Raw genomic sequence first — 16,131 nt, 5'->3', positions numbered from 1 at the left:
TTAATAGTGTATTTCTTGTTTATCTTTTCCTAATAGTTTTAGGATTTAAAATTTATAATCAATAATTAATTTATATTCATGAAACGTGAGTTATTTTTGTTAAGTATTATTTTAATATTGTTAAATCATCTTGAAAATATCATATCGATCTATCGTATTTAAGTCTATAAACTATTGAAGAAAAAAACTCAATTTTCAAACATGTTCATTAGTAACGTTTTTCCTGATATATTAATAGGAATATATTTAATAAAAGTTTAAAAATTTAATATATTAAAATATAAAAAGTATGTATTATCTTCCTCGTTAAATATTTTATGAGAAGAGCTCCAATATTGAATAATTATTAAAAGAAAAAATTAAATTTATTCTATTTTTAGCATTTTCCATTTTTTGAATTACTTTCAAAAGAATATATATATATATATACCTGCAATTTTTTTATTGAAAAAATATAGTTCATGCACTATTTTTACATTGTTAATAAAAATAACATGATAGATATAATTATTAGAGAAGGTTTATATGCTGAAGACATAATTATGTTATTTTATTGAAAGGAACATTGTAATAATTTAAAAAAAAAAAAAAAAGCACAAAAAACAAGAGTAAGAAGTTATTCTTTAATGAATGAGCAGATTTTTTTCTTTTTTGAAGTTAAATAAAATGGATGAATAAATTATTTTTTTATACGTATCTTTTTCTATTCCATCTTTAAAATATATATTAATAGATTAAAAGTTAAAATATAGAATAAAGATATAATTTATTTCTAAAGTAGACACCTAAAAAATAATACTCTTTATATATTGTGATTCTATTTTACATTATCATCATTGTTGTTTTATTAAAAGGAAATTATAATTTTTTATTTTAATTTATAAAATAATTTATGTTCTTTAATGAAACCTAATTTAGCTAATATATAAAATAAACTATAAATTTAATAATATCTATAATCTATAAATTTTCATTTAATAGTTAAAAATAAATGAATTTCGAGTTACTATATTATCAGCTTATATAAAAATAATTGGGTCAAATTTAGTTGTTAACTTATAAAAAAAAAAAAAAGACAACGTGAGAGCATTAATATGTCTTTCATTTTGACTTCTTTAAAGCATATTTTAAATATATATATATATATATATATATATATATTAAAAATAATTTTAAAATATGCAATAATTAAATTATTCTTTATAATTTATTAATAAAAAAATTGTTTCTATTTAAATTTTATTTTAATTTCTATTTATTTTTTACATTAAAAAGTTGTTATTTTTAGAAGCCTAATTTATAAAATACATTTTAATATTATATATATATAAAGAGGGAGAGAAGGGGAGAGGGAGGGAGTATCAAATTATTATGTAATAATTAATTTATATTTAATAATAATTTAAATGCATTAGGCTTAATTTTGTTTAATCCTCTAATTTAAGATAAATTTATTTTTGATCCCTCAAATTTAAAATTATTATTTTTAGTCTTTATAATTTTAAAAAATTTATTTTAATTCCTCAGGTCACTAATAATATATATAAAAGTGACAAATTAAAATAGTTATGCGATATAATTAAATTTAATGTGATATTTTTACATAAAAAGATATTAGTAGGTAAATTTTATGTAATAATATTTAACGGATTATCTAACAAAATTTGAGTATAAAACTAAAATAATATTCTTTTAAATTATAATAACTAAAAAAATTAATTTTAAATTTTAGAGACTAAATTAAAAATATATTTAAGACGCATATACACACTAATACACTAAAAATATATTTAAGACATACATTAACACACTGTATATATCAAAAGTCAAACATTTATTAACTTTAATAACTATTTTATAATAAACAAATTTAATATTTGATGTATTGATTACATTAATAAAAGCCATGCATTTATTTGCTATAATAAATAATTATATTTATAGTCAGTAAAATTTTATGGCTTTAAAATATTTGATGTATTGATTACATTAAAGGTCATACATTTATTTACTATGATAAATAATTTATAGTCAATAAAATTTTATGGTATTAAATTATGAAATAAATATATTATAGGTTTAAATTCTACTTTGATTGGTAGTTGTCAAGTCATATGTCAAATTAAATATGAATGAGTTTGGATTATTCAAGTAAACAATGACTACTAGATTTTAATCTTTTAGCAACATTTTTTTGTTTACATTTTATTAAAATGTTATTATATATTAAATAAATATTATTTTGTAACATTTTTTTGAAAAATATCATTATAGATAGAGTAACATTTTTTATTTCAATATTATTTTTTCTAATTGTTTTCAAAATCAAAGTTCCATATCGAGTAAAATTTTTTTACATAAGTTATTTTACAACATTTTTTTGAAAAATGTTACTATAATTGCTTCTAAAATCAAAGTCCCACATCGAGTAAACAAAGTATATTTCTCTTATATCTAATTGTAACTCATAATTAAAGTCCCACATCGAATAGATTAATGACTTATAAAGAGTATATATACTCATATAGTTATATTTAAGATAAATAAAATTTGATATTCTATATATAATTAGTGCTGACTAACTAAAAATGTCTTTTCCTAAAAACTTAAAGAACTTTTAGATTTTTAGGAGACATAAAAATATAATAATTGATAGTAATATTTAAACTAAAATTAATTATTATTTTATAAGATTAACAAATATTGGCAACATCATTAAAATGTTACAAAAAATTATTAAAATGTTACAAAAATACTACTTTGGTAATATTTAAAAAATGTTACTTAATTATGCAAAAATGTTATTAAAAGTCTTTAACAACATGGACTATATACAACATTTGATAATATGTTACTAAAACAAATTAGCAACATTTATACATAATTAAGTAACATTTTTCAAATGTTGTTAAATACTATTTGTGTTGTAGTGAATGACACTTGATCTAAAAATCTTAATCTCTATCTAATAATTAAGAGAGCGTTATCTCCGTATCTACTATTTTATGTAAAAAAAATAATATTTTAAGTTAAATTAATCTAAAAATTTATATAACTTTTTAATTTTTAATTAGGCTCAATAGTTAAAAACACTTTAATTTTTTTTATAATTTAAAAATCTTATAATTAAATCTCCACTCATTAATTAACAATAAAATAACAGTGTTGTAGTTTATGTTGACGATAGATTGTGACATAATAATTAACATGTTAATTTTTTTTTTTTCAAAGGCTTCTAGTTAAGTTCATTATTTTAAGTTTTAACTGTCAATGAAAAATGGAGAAGCTATAATACTTTAAGTGGATGGTATAAATACATAAAATATTATTATTTCTTTTTATATATTTTTATGCAAAATTTTAAATGTTGGTAATAAAGCTTTATAAATTTAAAATTTTGAATAATTATTTAATATGTGATTCGTTACTTTTATATTCGTCACTTTATAAATTTCAAATTTGTTTAAAGGCTTACACATGAGAACCATTATGTGAGGCCGGTGATGAGAACCATTATGTGAGTCTAGTGGTAAGAGATAGGATTAGTATAAAAACAATTTTAAGTTCAAATTTTGTTGTTGTTTTCGTAATTTTGATGGATAAAAAAAACACTATACATAAATTTTATATATTTGAACAAATTTACTGAATTTAGAAAATAATTATGATCAGACCAATAAAAAATAACAAGAAAAAATTTAAGTCACGTTATAACACATTATATATGTAAAAAATAAATATCACCTTATAAATCAAGAAATTTGAATAATAAAATAATTATTTGAAGTAAAAAAGTTATACATTATAATAATATCAATCAAGTTTTCTTATCATGTGTTAATGAAATATTAATCGCAACACTACTAAAATTTCTTTTATTACATGCGATTTTTCTTGCGAATTTTTCATAAAAATTCGCAGGAAATGTTGTTCTTGCAATTTTTTTGCGAAATTTTATCTGTAGGTAATACCTTCGTAGATAATATGTTTTTGCGAATTTTAAAATTCGCAAGAAATTTTCCTGCGAAATTTCTTGCAAAAAAAATTCGCAGGAAAGTTTCATGCAGAAAAAAATTTGCAGAAAAGTTTCCTGCAAAAAGAATTTCGCAGGAAAGTTTCCTGCGAATTTTTTCGCAAGAAATTTTGCAGAAATATTTTTTACAAAAAAAATTACTATAAATTCTATCAATAATTTTTTAACTTTCAAATGCTCACAACGAATTCATCCGAACCATTTGTTTCTATGCCTCCAACATGTGATACATAATCTTTTAAATTCTAAGATCGTAAATTATAAACCTAACACTCAACCATACAAATCAACTTGTAAGGTAAGTGTTGCCCCAACTTATATACTCTTTAATTGCTTTATTTTCAATCGATGTGGGACTTGAAGTTTTTTTAAAATATTAAATTTATAAATTTAAATATTTTTTTATTATTTTTCTTATGGATTAAAATTTGCAGGAAAATTCGCAGGAAAAGTTACCTGCAAAATTTTTCTACCATTTAGTAAACATTACTTGTGAATTTATTTTTGCAAGAAAATCTGCAAGAAACAAAATAAAATTATTATAATATTTTCTGCAAATTTTTACCATGGAAAAAAATTTCTATGATTATTAAAATTGTAGCAAAGTTTGTAAGAAATATTTATAAATTATTTTTTGTAAATAAATTCGCAAAAATATTCTGCAAATATTTTTTTTCAAGAAAATTCGTAAAAAAATTTTGCAAATATTTTTTTACAAGAAAATTCACAAAAAATTTCTGCGAATATTTTTTTGTAGAAAAATTTACAAGAAAATGACACTTTTCTAGTAGTGCAAGTAAAAAAAAGATTAAACGAATTGGGACAAACTTGTTATATGAGATTCCGAGAATGCATACATTAATGAAGTGAAAAAACAATCAATGAATTTTTCTTGATTATAGAAAAGGTAAGGAGATATTGATTGTTATATTATATCTCGTTAACAACTAGAACTAATTTTTCTTATGAGAAACTAATATCTTTGATATATTACAGTCCTAAGAACCTTAGATTTAGTTAGTCATTTAATTGTTGAATTTCATAAATTGTATTATTCTCTTTTTTTGTTATCATTTTTGCTTTATCTAATTTTTGTTTCTACTCAAACACTCTTCCTTTCTTTTTATTGTCCAATCTAATTTCACGAGAAATAAGTTTAACGATCACAGTATATTTGACCTACTCACTATTTTACAAAAAAATTATTTATTTTATTAAAAAAAGTAAGAATAAAATTTGTTCATTTGGTACTCATCAATATCAAACCTCGGTTTGGAGAGTAGAAAACTACAAATTGAGTTTGACTCCCGAGTAACTTGTTTGACAAAATTATAGCTAGGTTTCACAAAATTGAGTAATGTTTTTGGGTTCTCAAACCAATATCTGAATAGAAGTTTTTTTATTATTATTTTATCTTTATTAATTACGCTAAATCATGATTTACAAACTATAGACCAAACAAGTTAATTTTGTTAAAGAGACCCCTTAAAATTTCGCTACCAAAATCAGTATTAAAATAATATTTAATGAGTGACAATTACTATCTATGAGTACACATTAATTTTTGTGTATCAATTTTTAAACACTATGCAAATTATTTTCATGAAAAAAAAAATATAAAGTAAAGAATAGTTAAATCGGAACTGAGATCAACAAATCGGGACAAGCTTGTTATAAAATCCAGAGAATCGTACAACAGTAAACAACTACAAATTAGCATTCTACTTTACAAATGATTCAAATATGTCTCTATTCAGTAACTATCTCTAATAACTTTGTCAAAGAAACCTCCAAGCTGAGATTGAATGCATTGGGGTCCCCTTCCATCCAACTATAAGACACTTACCATTCTTGTCTATAGTGCAGAATTTCCCAAAAGCAAACTCTTTGGCCACCAATTCAGCTTGGTACATAGATGACTCACTAAACCCGGTTTCCACCATTCGGTACCTTGCAAAGAACCTTCTCCAAACATTTATCTTCACATTTCTCACTGTCCTTTCCCTTCCTTCCATTGCAACAATGTTTCGTATCCCTTCAGATAACACTTCTTCGATTGTCATTCTGCTCTCAATCTCATGTTTTATGCAGGTTTCAAGGCAATCAAAAAAAGCTGAGTAGAAGAACAATGCCTCAATGAAGCGAGTCACAAAGGAGGGTGAATTATGGTTTGCTTCTACTTCAAGGACTATCATTATAACTGGTTTGATATTTCTTATAACCCTCATCAGGTTTTCCATGCAATATGGCCTTGCTACCATGCACCTTAGAAAATATGGAGAGTACACAGCCACAGCTTCATCCTCTTCAATTTCAAAATGATCGTCCCTTATTTCTTCCATGTCATTCACAAAAACTGTCTTATATGAAAAGGGTAAGTTCAAGGATTCAGCAAAACTAGCTAATCTTTTGCAAGTCTCTTCTATCTTGGTTTTGCATTCATTAAGTCCAATGGCAGTTATCTTCAAAAGTTTCACTGTGCAATCCTGGCGCTCCGTCAGCGCTTGCATCAAAGCTATGCAATGCACCCCACGTTTTATTTCAAGGTCTAAAAGATGGATTTTGGTCTCACGTGCAACATGTTCCACTATAGCTTGTATCCCGGTAAGTTGCATTACTTGATTGAAAGGAATTTTTTGATGGCATGTGAGGGCAACATTGGTGTCCATCTTCTGAAGTAACTCCCTTTCTTCATTTTTCTCTGATCCATTTACCGTGATCCTTCCTATTTCTTTGTCAATTCTCTCTCGAAGTGCTCGAGCGAAATGAAAGATAACTCTTTGAACAGGGGTTGCACTGGCAGATGCATTCCATTGGCAATGGAGAAGTAACCTGTTTGCACGTTCAAATTGTTGGCAACCTACCCTCTCAGCTGCACCAAGGAGAAACTGAGCAAGTTCTACATCTCTATTTTCTTCCTCGGACAAACCACCAAGGTCCAATCCGTATGGGTGCATAGGGATGCAAAAACTATCATTCCAATGTGCAGAATATTGGACATACCTGTTGAGAAGCATGGCAAAGCCCAAGATCATAAGAGAGATGTTGATAAATATCATAAAGGACAAAAGACACATACAAATTTTTTTTCTAATCAGATATTCGAATTTCACCTCCATAATTTACGTTGTTGATCTTTAAAGCAAATTTTTGTTATATATATTACCAAGGCAAAACACCTATTATAAAAGAAAAACAATACAAAAACATCTAAAAAATAATTGCATGTTAGTTTTGTCCAATGAAAAATGTGTTATTGATTGAAAATGAGAACAATTAGGCTATATGCGTAATATACACGTACGTGGAGAATAACAACTCTCCAACTATTTATTTCTAACTAAATCTAACTTCCTAATCGAGTCAATTAATATATGAAACAATACCTTGCTCCAGCCACTCTTATTATTTCTTCAGTTGACATCATCTGATGATCCAAAGAAGTTTCAATATTGCTTAAGGTGCTTGTATTTTGCTCGCCTAGCCCCTTGAACCTGCTTCCGTAATTTCTCAGAAGCTCTAGGGATGCCAATGTTGGTGGCAGCTGCTTATTGTATTCAACTGATTCTGATATTGCCACACCGTGTTTTTTTATCCCTGTAATTTCATGAAATAGTTGTGTTTCTTGCATTTTCATACCAGAGTCAAAGTTGATCTCTTCTAACACCGAGTTATCAACTTGGGATTCTTGTATCTGTTTAAGATTTTGATCTTTGAATAATTTGTCTCCTTTTCCATTCTCATGAGGGAGAGACTCAATCTCTCCCAGCAATTCCATTCCAGAGAAGCTCTCGTTCCCTTGGAACGCATCCTCTTGTATAGACTCGTAACCCACCTGGATTCCTTTGAAGTTCAAAGCTGGGGAAGAAAATTGGTCAAATTCCATGTCGGATTACAACAGAAATCAAGAAAGTGTTCAGCAATTTACACCCGAGACAGTGTGGTTGTCTAGATAAACATCGAGGAGAGGGTATCTATTATCATGGTTCAAAGTGGAAAATGAATCTTGTATCGTATAAATGATTGAAGAAACTTACCATGCCATCACAAAATTTATGAAAGTAATTGGAACATGTAACTCTGAGGGTGATGTCCTCGATGTTATCATATCGCAGTCGTCGTCAGCCAGCAATTATAAAAGACCCGATAATTTGATCAAACAAAACGTAATTATAGATTGGTATTTAATTATGAATGGTGTTTGTCATTGTTTAAGGTGGAAGATGCCAGAAAGTAACAGCTGAGTAAAGGTTTTCATAGGAAGTTCAGCCAGATGGTTGATTAGACGGACCAAGAAAATGAAGGAGAGATTTAATAAAACTAGGAGATTGACGCTTCCCAAGAAAACAAGGGAGTCCAACAACACTACACTACAACACCAAAGTGACTTTATCTGCATTTTTTTAATACAAGTGTATGTGCCAAAATAACTATGAAGAATATTTATTAAAAAAAATGCTCATGAGATACTATTATAAACGACAAATTTATTATATTTAACATGAGAAAAATATTACTCACACACTCTTTAACACTTTATTACTAATATTTTCTGTTAAATTTTTAAAAATTACTAACATTTGCTGTTATTTTTTTAAAATTAAAAATTTTAGTAATTTTTACCATTAAATTAAAATAGACTTATTAAATGAGATATATGATTTACAAAATACGTGATATTTAAAAAAAAATTGCAAATGAAAACCGTTAGAAAGAGAATATTAAAAAGAGTGTAGTACACAACAACAATTGTCTACTCAAAATTCAAATTTAAAATAATTAGTTGAGTTAAGTTAGAATAATTTTGTTTTAATTGATCACACGGTAAAATAAATATGTTATGAGAAATAATAATATATGAGATAAAATATAATGAAAGTATTCATTTTAAAAAGTAATATGCCATAAAAATTAATAATTAATTATGTAATTTGCTAAGTGAAAAAAAAATGTTTGCTTTGTTTTTTTTAAGAAAATAATTGATTTTAATTAAAAATATGTGATAATCATGTAAGATTCTATTAAAAAAATATCTAAAAATTAATATTATTTTTTAAGATTTAAAGTTGTGGTAACAATTGCAATTCCATCATATTTCTTGATATTATAAGAAATTACAGATAAATGTGACTAATGAGACCACAATTGAAGCCATGTTATTGTCACAATCAAAAGTTAAAAGGGAATGAATTAATATTTTTAATAATCTTTCTTTTCATATTTTCTAAGCGGATTTTGATGAATTAAACCGTCAATTTTTTAATGAGTCAATCTATTAATTAAAAGTGACAAAATGAATTAAATCTGAATGAGTAACTTATCTTTTTGTAGTACAAGTTGAGGTTTTCAACCCACCTTGACATGCCATAAAACAAGTATATGTACGTGAATAAGTCAAAAAGAAATTATCATAAACTAATTACAATTAGTGTAATATAAAATAAGCACCTTTTTGTTTATAGATAAATAATTAATTTGAATTGTTTGTCTCGGAGTGGGGCATAGGGTATGGAAATGAGTCGGTCCATGGGGAAAGCTTTTAACAGAGAATGCCCATGGATTTCAGCCAACAGAACCAAATTGTGGTGGACTTCTGCTTGGGCCAATGGTTATGCAACCAATGGTTATGCAAACATTGGGCCGCGGACCAGCTAATTTCATGCATACATCTTAAACGAAAGGTTTTTTTTTTTTTTTTTTCAGATGATAAACACACCTCCACTCTCGTATAAACACACTCCCTTTTTTTAAAAAAATATATAAAATGTCTAAATTACCCTTTAAAAAAAATGAAATTCCTAAATTTACACCTCCCTTCCCCGTACTAGAACGGCACCAGAACGACACCAGAACGGGTCGTGCTGCAAGAAGAACGACCCGTTCTGATTACAGAACGCCCCGTTCTGATTGCAGAACGCCCCATTCTGATTGCAGAACGCCCCGTTCTGATTGAAGAACGCCCCGTTCTGCAAGCAGTACAGGCCGTTCTGCTTGCAGTACGGGCCGTTCTGGGGCCGTTCTATTGCAGTACAGGCCACCGCGTCACTTTTAAAATGGCTACCTTATGACTGATTTTAAAACTCCGATTTTAAAAGTCATTTTTGTACTAGTGTGTCTTTCCATAGAACAAGTAAGAGTCTTTCTCTTACAAGACTACCTGCTGACATTGCGCACCCCTCTTCTTTCTCTTTCTAGCACTCCTCTTCTTTTTTTTTCCCGCACCTCGCACACCCCTCTTCTTTCTCTTTCTGGCACTCCTCTTCTTCTTCTTCTTACTGTTACGGAAAGTTCTTTCTGGAATTATATAAAAATGTTCCGGAAAATACTTTCCATAATATTAAATTCTTATTCCGGAAAGTATTTTCCGGAAATGTTGTGTTACATAATTCTGGAAAGTACTTTCCATAATATTAAAGTTACTATTACGGAAAGTTCTTTCCGGAATTATATGAACAATAATTTTACTATTCTGAAAAGTACTTTCCGGAATGCTAATGACTATAAAAGTACTTTCCGGAATGCTAATGACCGTAAAAATACCTTTTTTATGCTGGTTATGGTGGGGCTAGTCCTTTTTTTCTATTCAGAATGACTGTAAAAGTATATTGCTTAATGACATTGAGCAGAAAGAGGCTTTGGTAAGAAGATGAGTGTGGAGTGTAGAGTGTGGAGTGCGGGGAAAGGGGGTGCAGGGAAGGGAGGTGTAAATTTAGAAATTTCATTTTTTTAAAAGGGTAATTTAGACATTTTATATTTTTTTTTTCAAAAAAGAGGGTGTGTTTATACGATAGTGGAGGTGTGTTTATCGTCTTTTTTATTTTTGTTATGCAAAGAATTGTTCGCATTCACCCTCTTTTATATACGAACAAGGCCCTGTTTGTAATTGTAAAAGCATATTTCTTATTAAGAATTTTTTTATTATAAAAATTATCACATTATATTTATATATCACTAAATAACTTTTATTTTAACTTATTAAAACAAATGGGTCTTAACTCTTAAGTGAAAGCTGGAGTATCATTACGAATGTAGTTACTTGATTTTTGGGGGAAAGAGAATATGATTAGAAAGAAGTTGCTTCACATTACGAATGTTTCCCTTCTTACCTTCCCTTATTGAGACATGTACAATCACAATATTTATGATATAATGTCATCCAAGAAGAACTCGTATTGGAAGTGAAGAACTTGGATAATTAAGTTATACCCGTCCAAGTAAATTATCATAACGCGGAATACATGTGGTGTGACTGGTGTCAATACAAAATGGAGTCCAAGTTGATTACAATTTTGAGAAGTAATAAATGCAATATTTGAATAGCTCTAAATAAAAATAAAAATACAATTACAGCACTGGTTAAATTTACACGTTATGATCATTCTGAGAATGTTCCACGGTGGAAATTGTCGCCCTTATTCTGCACAAACAAATAGTGGCAATCCACAGAAGAGCCTTTACGAGCCTTAGCATCCCAATTGTGAGAGTAAGATAATAGAGGCAGCAGCCAACAAAGTCACTTACTCTCACATCGACCAAACTCTCCACGTCCTCCCTCAACCTCCACCACCACAAGGCGCCTAAGCTCGCAGCCGCGGCCACCCTCTCCACCCATCTCTCTTTTCTCGCAAGCCCAAACACGGTGTCATCCACCACGGGCCTCACCACCATTCTGGCCCAAACCTGCGCGGTCTCGTGCAGGCCCAACAGGAAAACCACTCTGCTCATGAAGCCCATCTCCGCGCCAAAACTCGATCCATATAGCCCCGCTTCAATGGTTCCCTCGATGCCCAACCCAACGCAAACTTGGAACGCGCAAAGGAGAATCCACGCTAACAAGAGACGAGGTTGAAAAAGAGCGTTGGATGATGAGTCACTTTCACTACTCAGAATGATTATTTTCCCCGTGAAGGCGTGGATGAGGGTAGCCATGCTAACGATGGAAACAAGAACATAAAGAATGAGTTGGTTGATGTGAAGTGCGAGTGTTAGAAGAAAGGGAAAGTGGTGCCAAGTGAGGGTTTGGAGATAGGAGAATTTTGCTAGGAGCAGAAAGGAGAGGGGTAAGAGAAGGGTGAGGAGGGTGAGGGTGAAGAGGTGGAAGATCTCTTTTGGGCTTGAGTACTTCAAGAGCTCTTTGGCTTTCTCATCATGCATGTTCATGGTGCCCATAGCTACCATGACGAGTGTTTCAAACAAATTAAACACCAATATCCCTCTTTATTTAACATTCAGGCATACGTGACTTCACACCTAGTTGCTGGATTACGAATTCAAGGTGGTTGCCACGTCCGTTGCTTGTTCAGTTGACATTTTACATGACATTGTCTTCAATCATCTTGCCAAATATATTTTTATATATAAATATGAACATTGTTCACTATATATACATATAAACACTTTATTCTTCTTTTTATACGTGTTTTCATTCTTTTGCGCGTTGCTTTGGTTGTGGACTTGTGCTATCTTTCGAATTCGGATTTAAGATTGCCTCCAAATTTGACGGATAAAAGGAATCAGCCATTTGGAAATCTTTTCTTTGTCACAAGACCGATTCTCTCAACTTTTATTCACTAAATAATATTTTGTCTTCAGGTGTTATACTTATTTCCAAATCTTTTGCAAGTAATATTCACTACAAATATATTTAAAATTAGAAATATGTTTTATAAGTATTGTCAGGATTATAAATTATTTTTTACAACACCTGATAATGTTAAAGAAAGTTTGTGTACATTTCATTTGTTTGAGAAAAAAATATGATTATAATATTAATATTGTCGAGTTCATGTATTCTTAAAATATACGTAAAATAATCTGCTACACTCCCTTTTAATTTTATATATATATAAAAGTGATTTTAAAATATGAAACCAACGTGACCTCACGAATATTTAATTTAACCAGTTTGAGGGATAAAGGAATCAGCCATTTGGGAATCTAGGAGGCCTATTCGGCGCTTCCGTGGTTCCCACCTTTCAATTATATATAAGATTGATCCAAAATCCACATCCACAGTTCATCTTTTATGTGTTTAAAATATTACAATATTTTTTATGATTAGATTGTTAGCAATTTAATTTGACGTTTAAAATTTTACCAGTAAATAAAGGAGGCGTAGTATTGCATTATCATTGTCATTCTGTATGTCGTTCTTGTATTAACTTATATAGTTAGTGAAACATAAATATTCAGAACAATATAATCAAATAATACCCAACAAAAATTTCTTCAAGAATTGTTGTCAATTGAGTTAAAACCTCTTCGAGCTTATCCAATAGTTATTATACATATTTTGTACTTTTGTAGTTTGTGGGAGGAGGATATAACTGACAGTGATCCTCCATTATCATAATCACAAGGATTGAGAAAATGTGTACTTATTAAGAAAAGATAATTAATAAAACATTTATTTGAATGATTTACCATTTTTTTATAAATATCTTTTCTCTTTAACCTTTAAATAGGGTGTCCTTTACATATACAATAGGACTATAGGTATCACTGTTACTCTGATTAAGAAGGGGAAAAACTACTAATAATTGTGTTTTTTAGGATTCGAATTTTATTTCTCAACTTAATAATGTGACTCATCATACCTATGCTTTATCTTTTATTACTAAATTATAGTATTTTGGTCACGTTTAATTAATTTTTTTTATAACAAGAAAGTAGAATAATTCTAAAACATGTACATTGCTCAATGAATCTTATCGATAAAAATTTAAAAGTATTTTGAGAGTTTTATTATCGAAAATAAGTTTTGATTTTTCAACATGTCATCATCATAATTCACAGGAGTCCCGATTCACAATTGATCATTTACTGTGTTTGGATTTTTTTCTCTTAGCCTTTGTTTAGATTTGAAGATGGAAAAAGGGAAGTAAAAAAGGAGGGATTTGAAGAGAAAGTGAGTGGAAAGTGAAGTTGTTTGGATTAAAAAAAGTGAGTGGAAAGTGTAGAGAAAGTTTGTGAGTGAATTGATTGATGTGATAGATAAAAATGAATTTTTTAATGGATGATTTTGTAAGATTACTATTTTACCCTTAGGTTAAAAAAGTTTATAATTATTATAATTAAAAGATAAATATAAAAATTTTAACTAAAAAAATAAATATAAAATCTTAATTTAAAAATAATTTAATTTAAATATTTGCCTTAAATTTAATGATAAAATTAATTTAAGATTCTTTTTTAATTTTATTATTAGCAGTTTTATAATACAAATAAATAATATTATTATTTTAATAATTTAATTGATATTTTGACTATATTTATAATATTGAAAAAAATATTTTTTCTATGATTTAAATATTATATATATATATAATATAAGATAATTTTTATTTAAATATTAAATAGAGACACGTGTATATATTATTTTAAAAAATTAAGAAAAATGCTAAAAGAAAATGCGTTTGACAGAAGTCGAACCCAGGTTGGACTAATCCTAATCGTTAGACTACTGGGTTGTTTTAATTTATTTGAAGCATAATCGATTATGTACTTGGTCATAATCGATTATGCCCAGTAAATGGCCCCGTTAACCTGTATCGTAAGATGAATCTATGCATGCAACGTGATGGATAATTGCATTTTTAGAAGGGTAACCACGTCTTTCTATCCTTACCAACGTGACTTTCTTCATCTTTTTCCATGATTTATCGAAAAACCCTCCGTACAGCTCTCTTACTTTTCCCCACTTTTCTTTCTTCATATTTCACTCGAAACAAACACGTTCCATACATCGCTTTCTATATGCATAAATAGTCCATAGAAGCAAAGAGGACTTAAAGTTACTTAAAGTTACGGTTTAGTTTCTAAATAAAGACCAGAACGTGCTATCTATTTTGATTTTTTTTTTAGTTTAGGTTAGAAAACAGGTGCAAATAAAGAAAGTAAAATCAATAACGTCACGTTACATAGATATTTGATACCTATTTTTACTTTTCCAAACAGTGTAAAGTAAAATAAACTCATACATCTCTTGACAATGGAGAGTAGACAAAGTTTTGAAATTTTTACTGTCAATGGATTAATTTTAAAAGTTGGGCAGTTGGTATAAAACAAAGGTGAAGAGTCCTTGTTGTTGTGTAATGTGTGGATTATTTCCTTATCTTTGTCTATATCGTGTTTGGAAAAGAGGTCAAGACCTTATGGATTGGTTAATCATTTCTCAAGCCCGACAATCTAAATTGGACACTATCTTCCAAGGCCCTTTTCTGCTTTTTCACCCTCTAAAGTAAAAAGGCCTACCTAATGATGAAATTCCATTGTCATATCACTGGATCTTTGGAGATTTGTCTGATAGAAACAAAATGAGTAGGAGTTTCCAATCATAGTTAGAAAACGAGATAGCCCTATACTGAAATGGCATTTATTTATATTGTTCTAATCCTTATATATATATATTATATAATTAAAAATTATAATATTATTGATATATGAAAATTTAAAACATAAATATAACAACAATAAATAAAAAAACATTTGAAATAAATAACTATAACAAAAAACGACTATTTCATTACCATTTATTTACTTTATTTTCATGCACCTATTTTTTTTTTAATCTGTGAGAATCCAACATATGTTAAGAATTTATAATAATTCACATATCCTGTTCAACTAACACAATAAGACTTCCTTTATTATTTTTTTAATAATAACTGAAATTACTAAGATAGCATTTTTCATTCCAATGATCAAGTCAACGCAAGACTGTTGCATCTTTTTATTTTATTAGCATTTAATTTTTCTGAATTTATATTTAAATTAACTTATGTTAATAAAAATAATTTGGTACAAACGCCTTAGTTATAAGAAAAGGTAATTATTTTTTTAAAACAAAAATTCATAAGAAAATTAAAAAGAATATTTTTTAAACTAAATGTGACTGTTTGGATGGTCACCGAAAATGATTTTAGTAAGTGATAGAATCAAACTTGCCAATAGCATATTTCCTCAAAATTGGGATTTCATTTTTGGTTTTACATAGGATATCTATTCCACGTGGCAGTGATGAATTCTGTGCAGTGACAGCATGGCCAACCTTGGTGCAGCTAATTCTGAAATTAAAATATCTTATTTAAGACTGTTTA

General features: G+C 28.2%; 2 protein-coding genes across 3 annotated transcripts; both read right to left on the bottom strand.

Moving 5' to 3' along the window:
- Positions 1–4,291: 4,291 nt before the first annotated feature.
- On the bottom strand, positions 4,292–8,559 carry LOC109814735 (DELLA protein RGL1). 2 transcript variants are annotated; one of them, XM_083077746.1, is made up of 3 exons: positions 8,071–8,556; positions 7,420–7,891; positions 4,293–7,036 (listed from the first exon to the last, which is right to left on the bottom strand). In XM_083077746.1, the coding sequence occupies exons 2-3, from the start codon at positions 7,809–7,811 to the stop codon at positions 5,812–5,814; spliced, it is 1,617 nt and encodes a 538-aa protein (XP_082933872.1). In that variant the 5' UTR covers positions 7,812–7,891; positions 8,071–8,556; the 3' UTR covers positions 4,293–5,811. The 2 variants fall into 2 exon arrangements, with proteins under 2 accessions (XP_020234822.1, XP_082933872.1); XM_020379233.3 differs by having other exon boundaries at positions 4,292–7,036; positions 7,420–8,559.
- Positions 8,560–11,225: 2,666 nt separating this feature from the next.
- On the bottom strand, positions 11,226–12,447 carry LOC109814768 (uncharacterized). Its single transcript, XM_020379276.3, has one exon. It carries the CDS (start codon positions 12,209–12,211, stop codon positions 11,396–11,398), a length of 816 nt encoding a protein of 271 aa, XP_020234865.1. The 5' UTR covers positions 12,212–12,447; the 3' UTR covers positions 11,226–11,395.
- Positions 12,448–16,131: the final 3,684 nt, after the last annotated feature.

The sequence above is a fragment of the Cajanus cajan genome, chromosome 6 (genome assembly GCF_000230855.2).
Source record: "Cajanus cajan strain Asha chromosome 6, NIPB_CcT2T_4, whole genome shotgun sequence".
NCBI lineage: Eukaryota > Viridiplantae > Streptophyta > Magnoliopsida > Fabales > Fabaceae > Cajanus > Cajanus cajan.
Note: the sequence above shows the minus strand (reverse complement) of the source record. Positions and strands in the feature narration are given on the sequence as shown.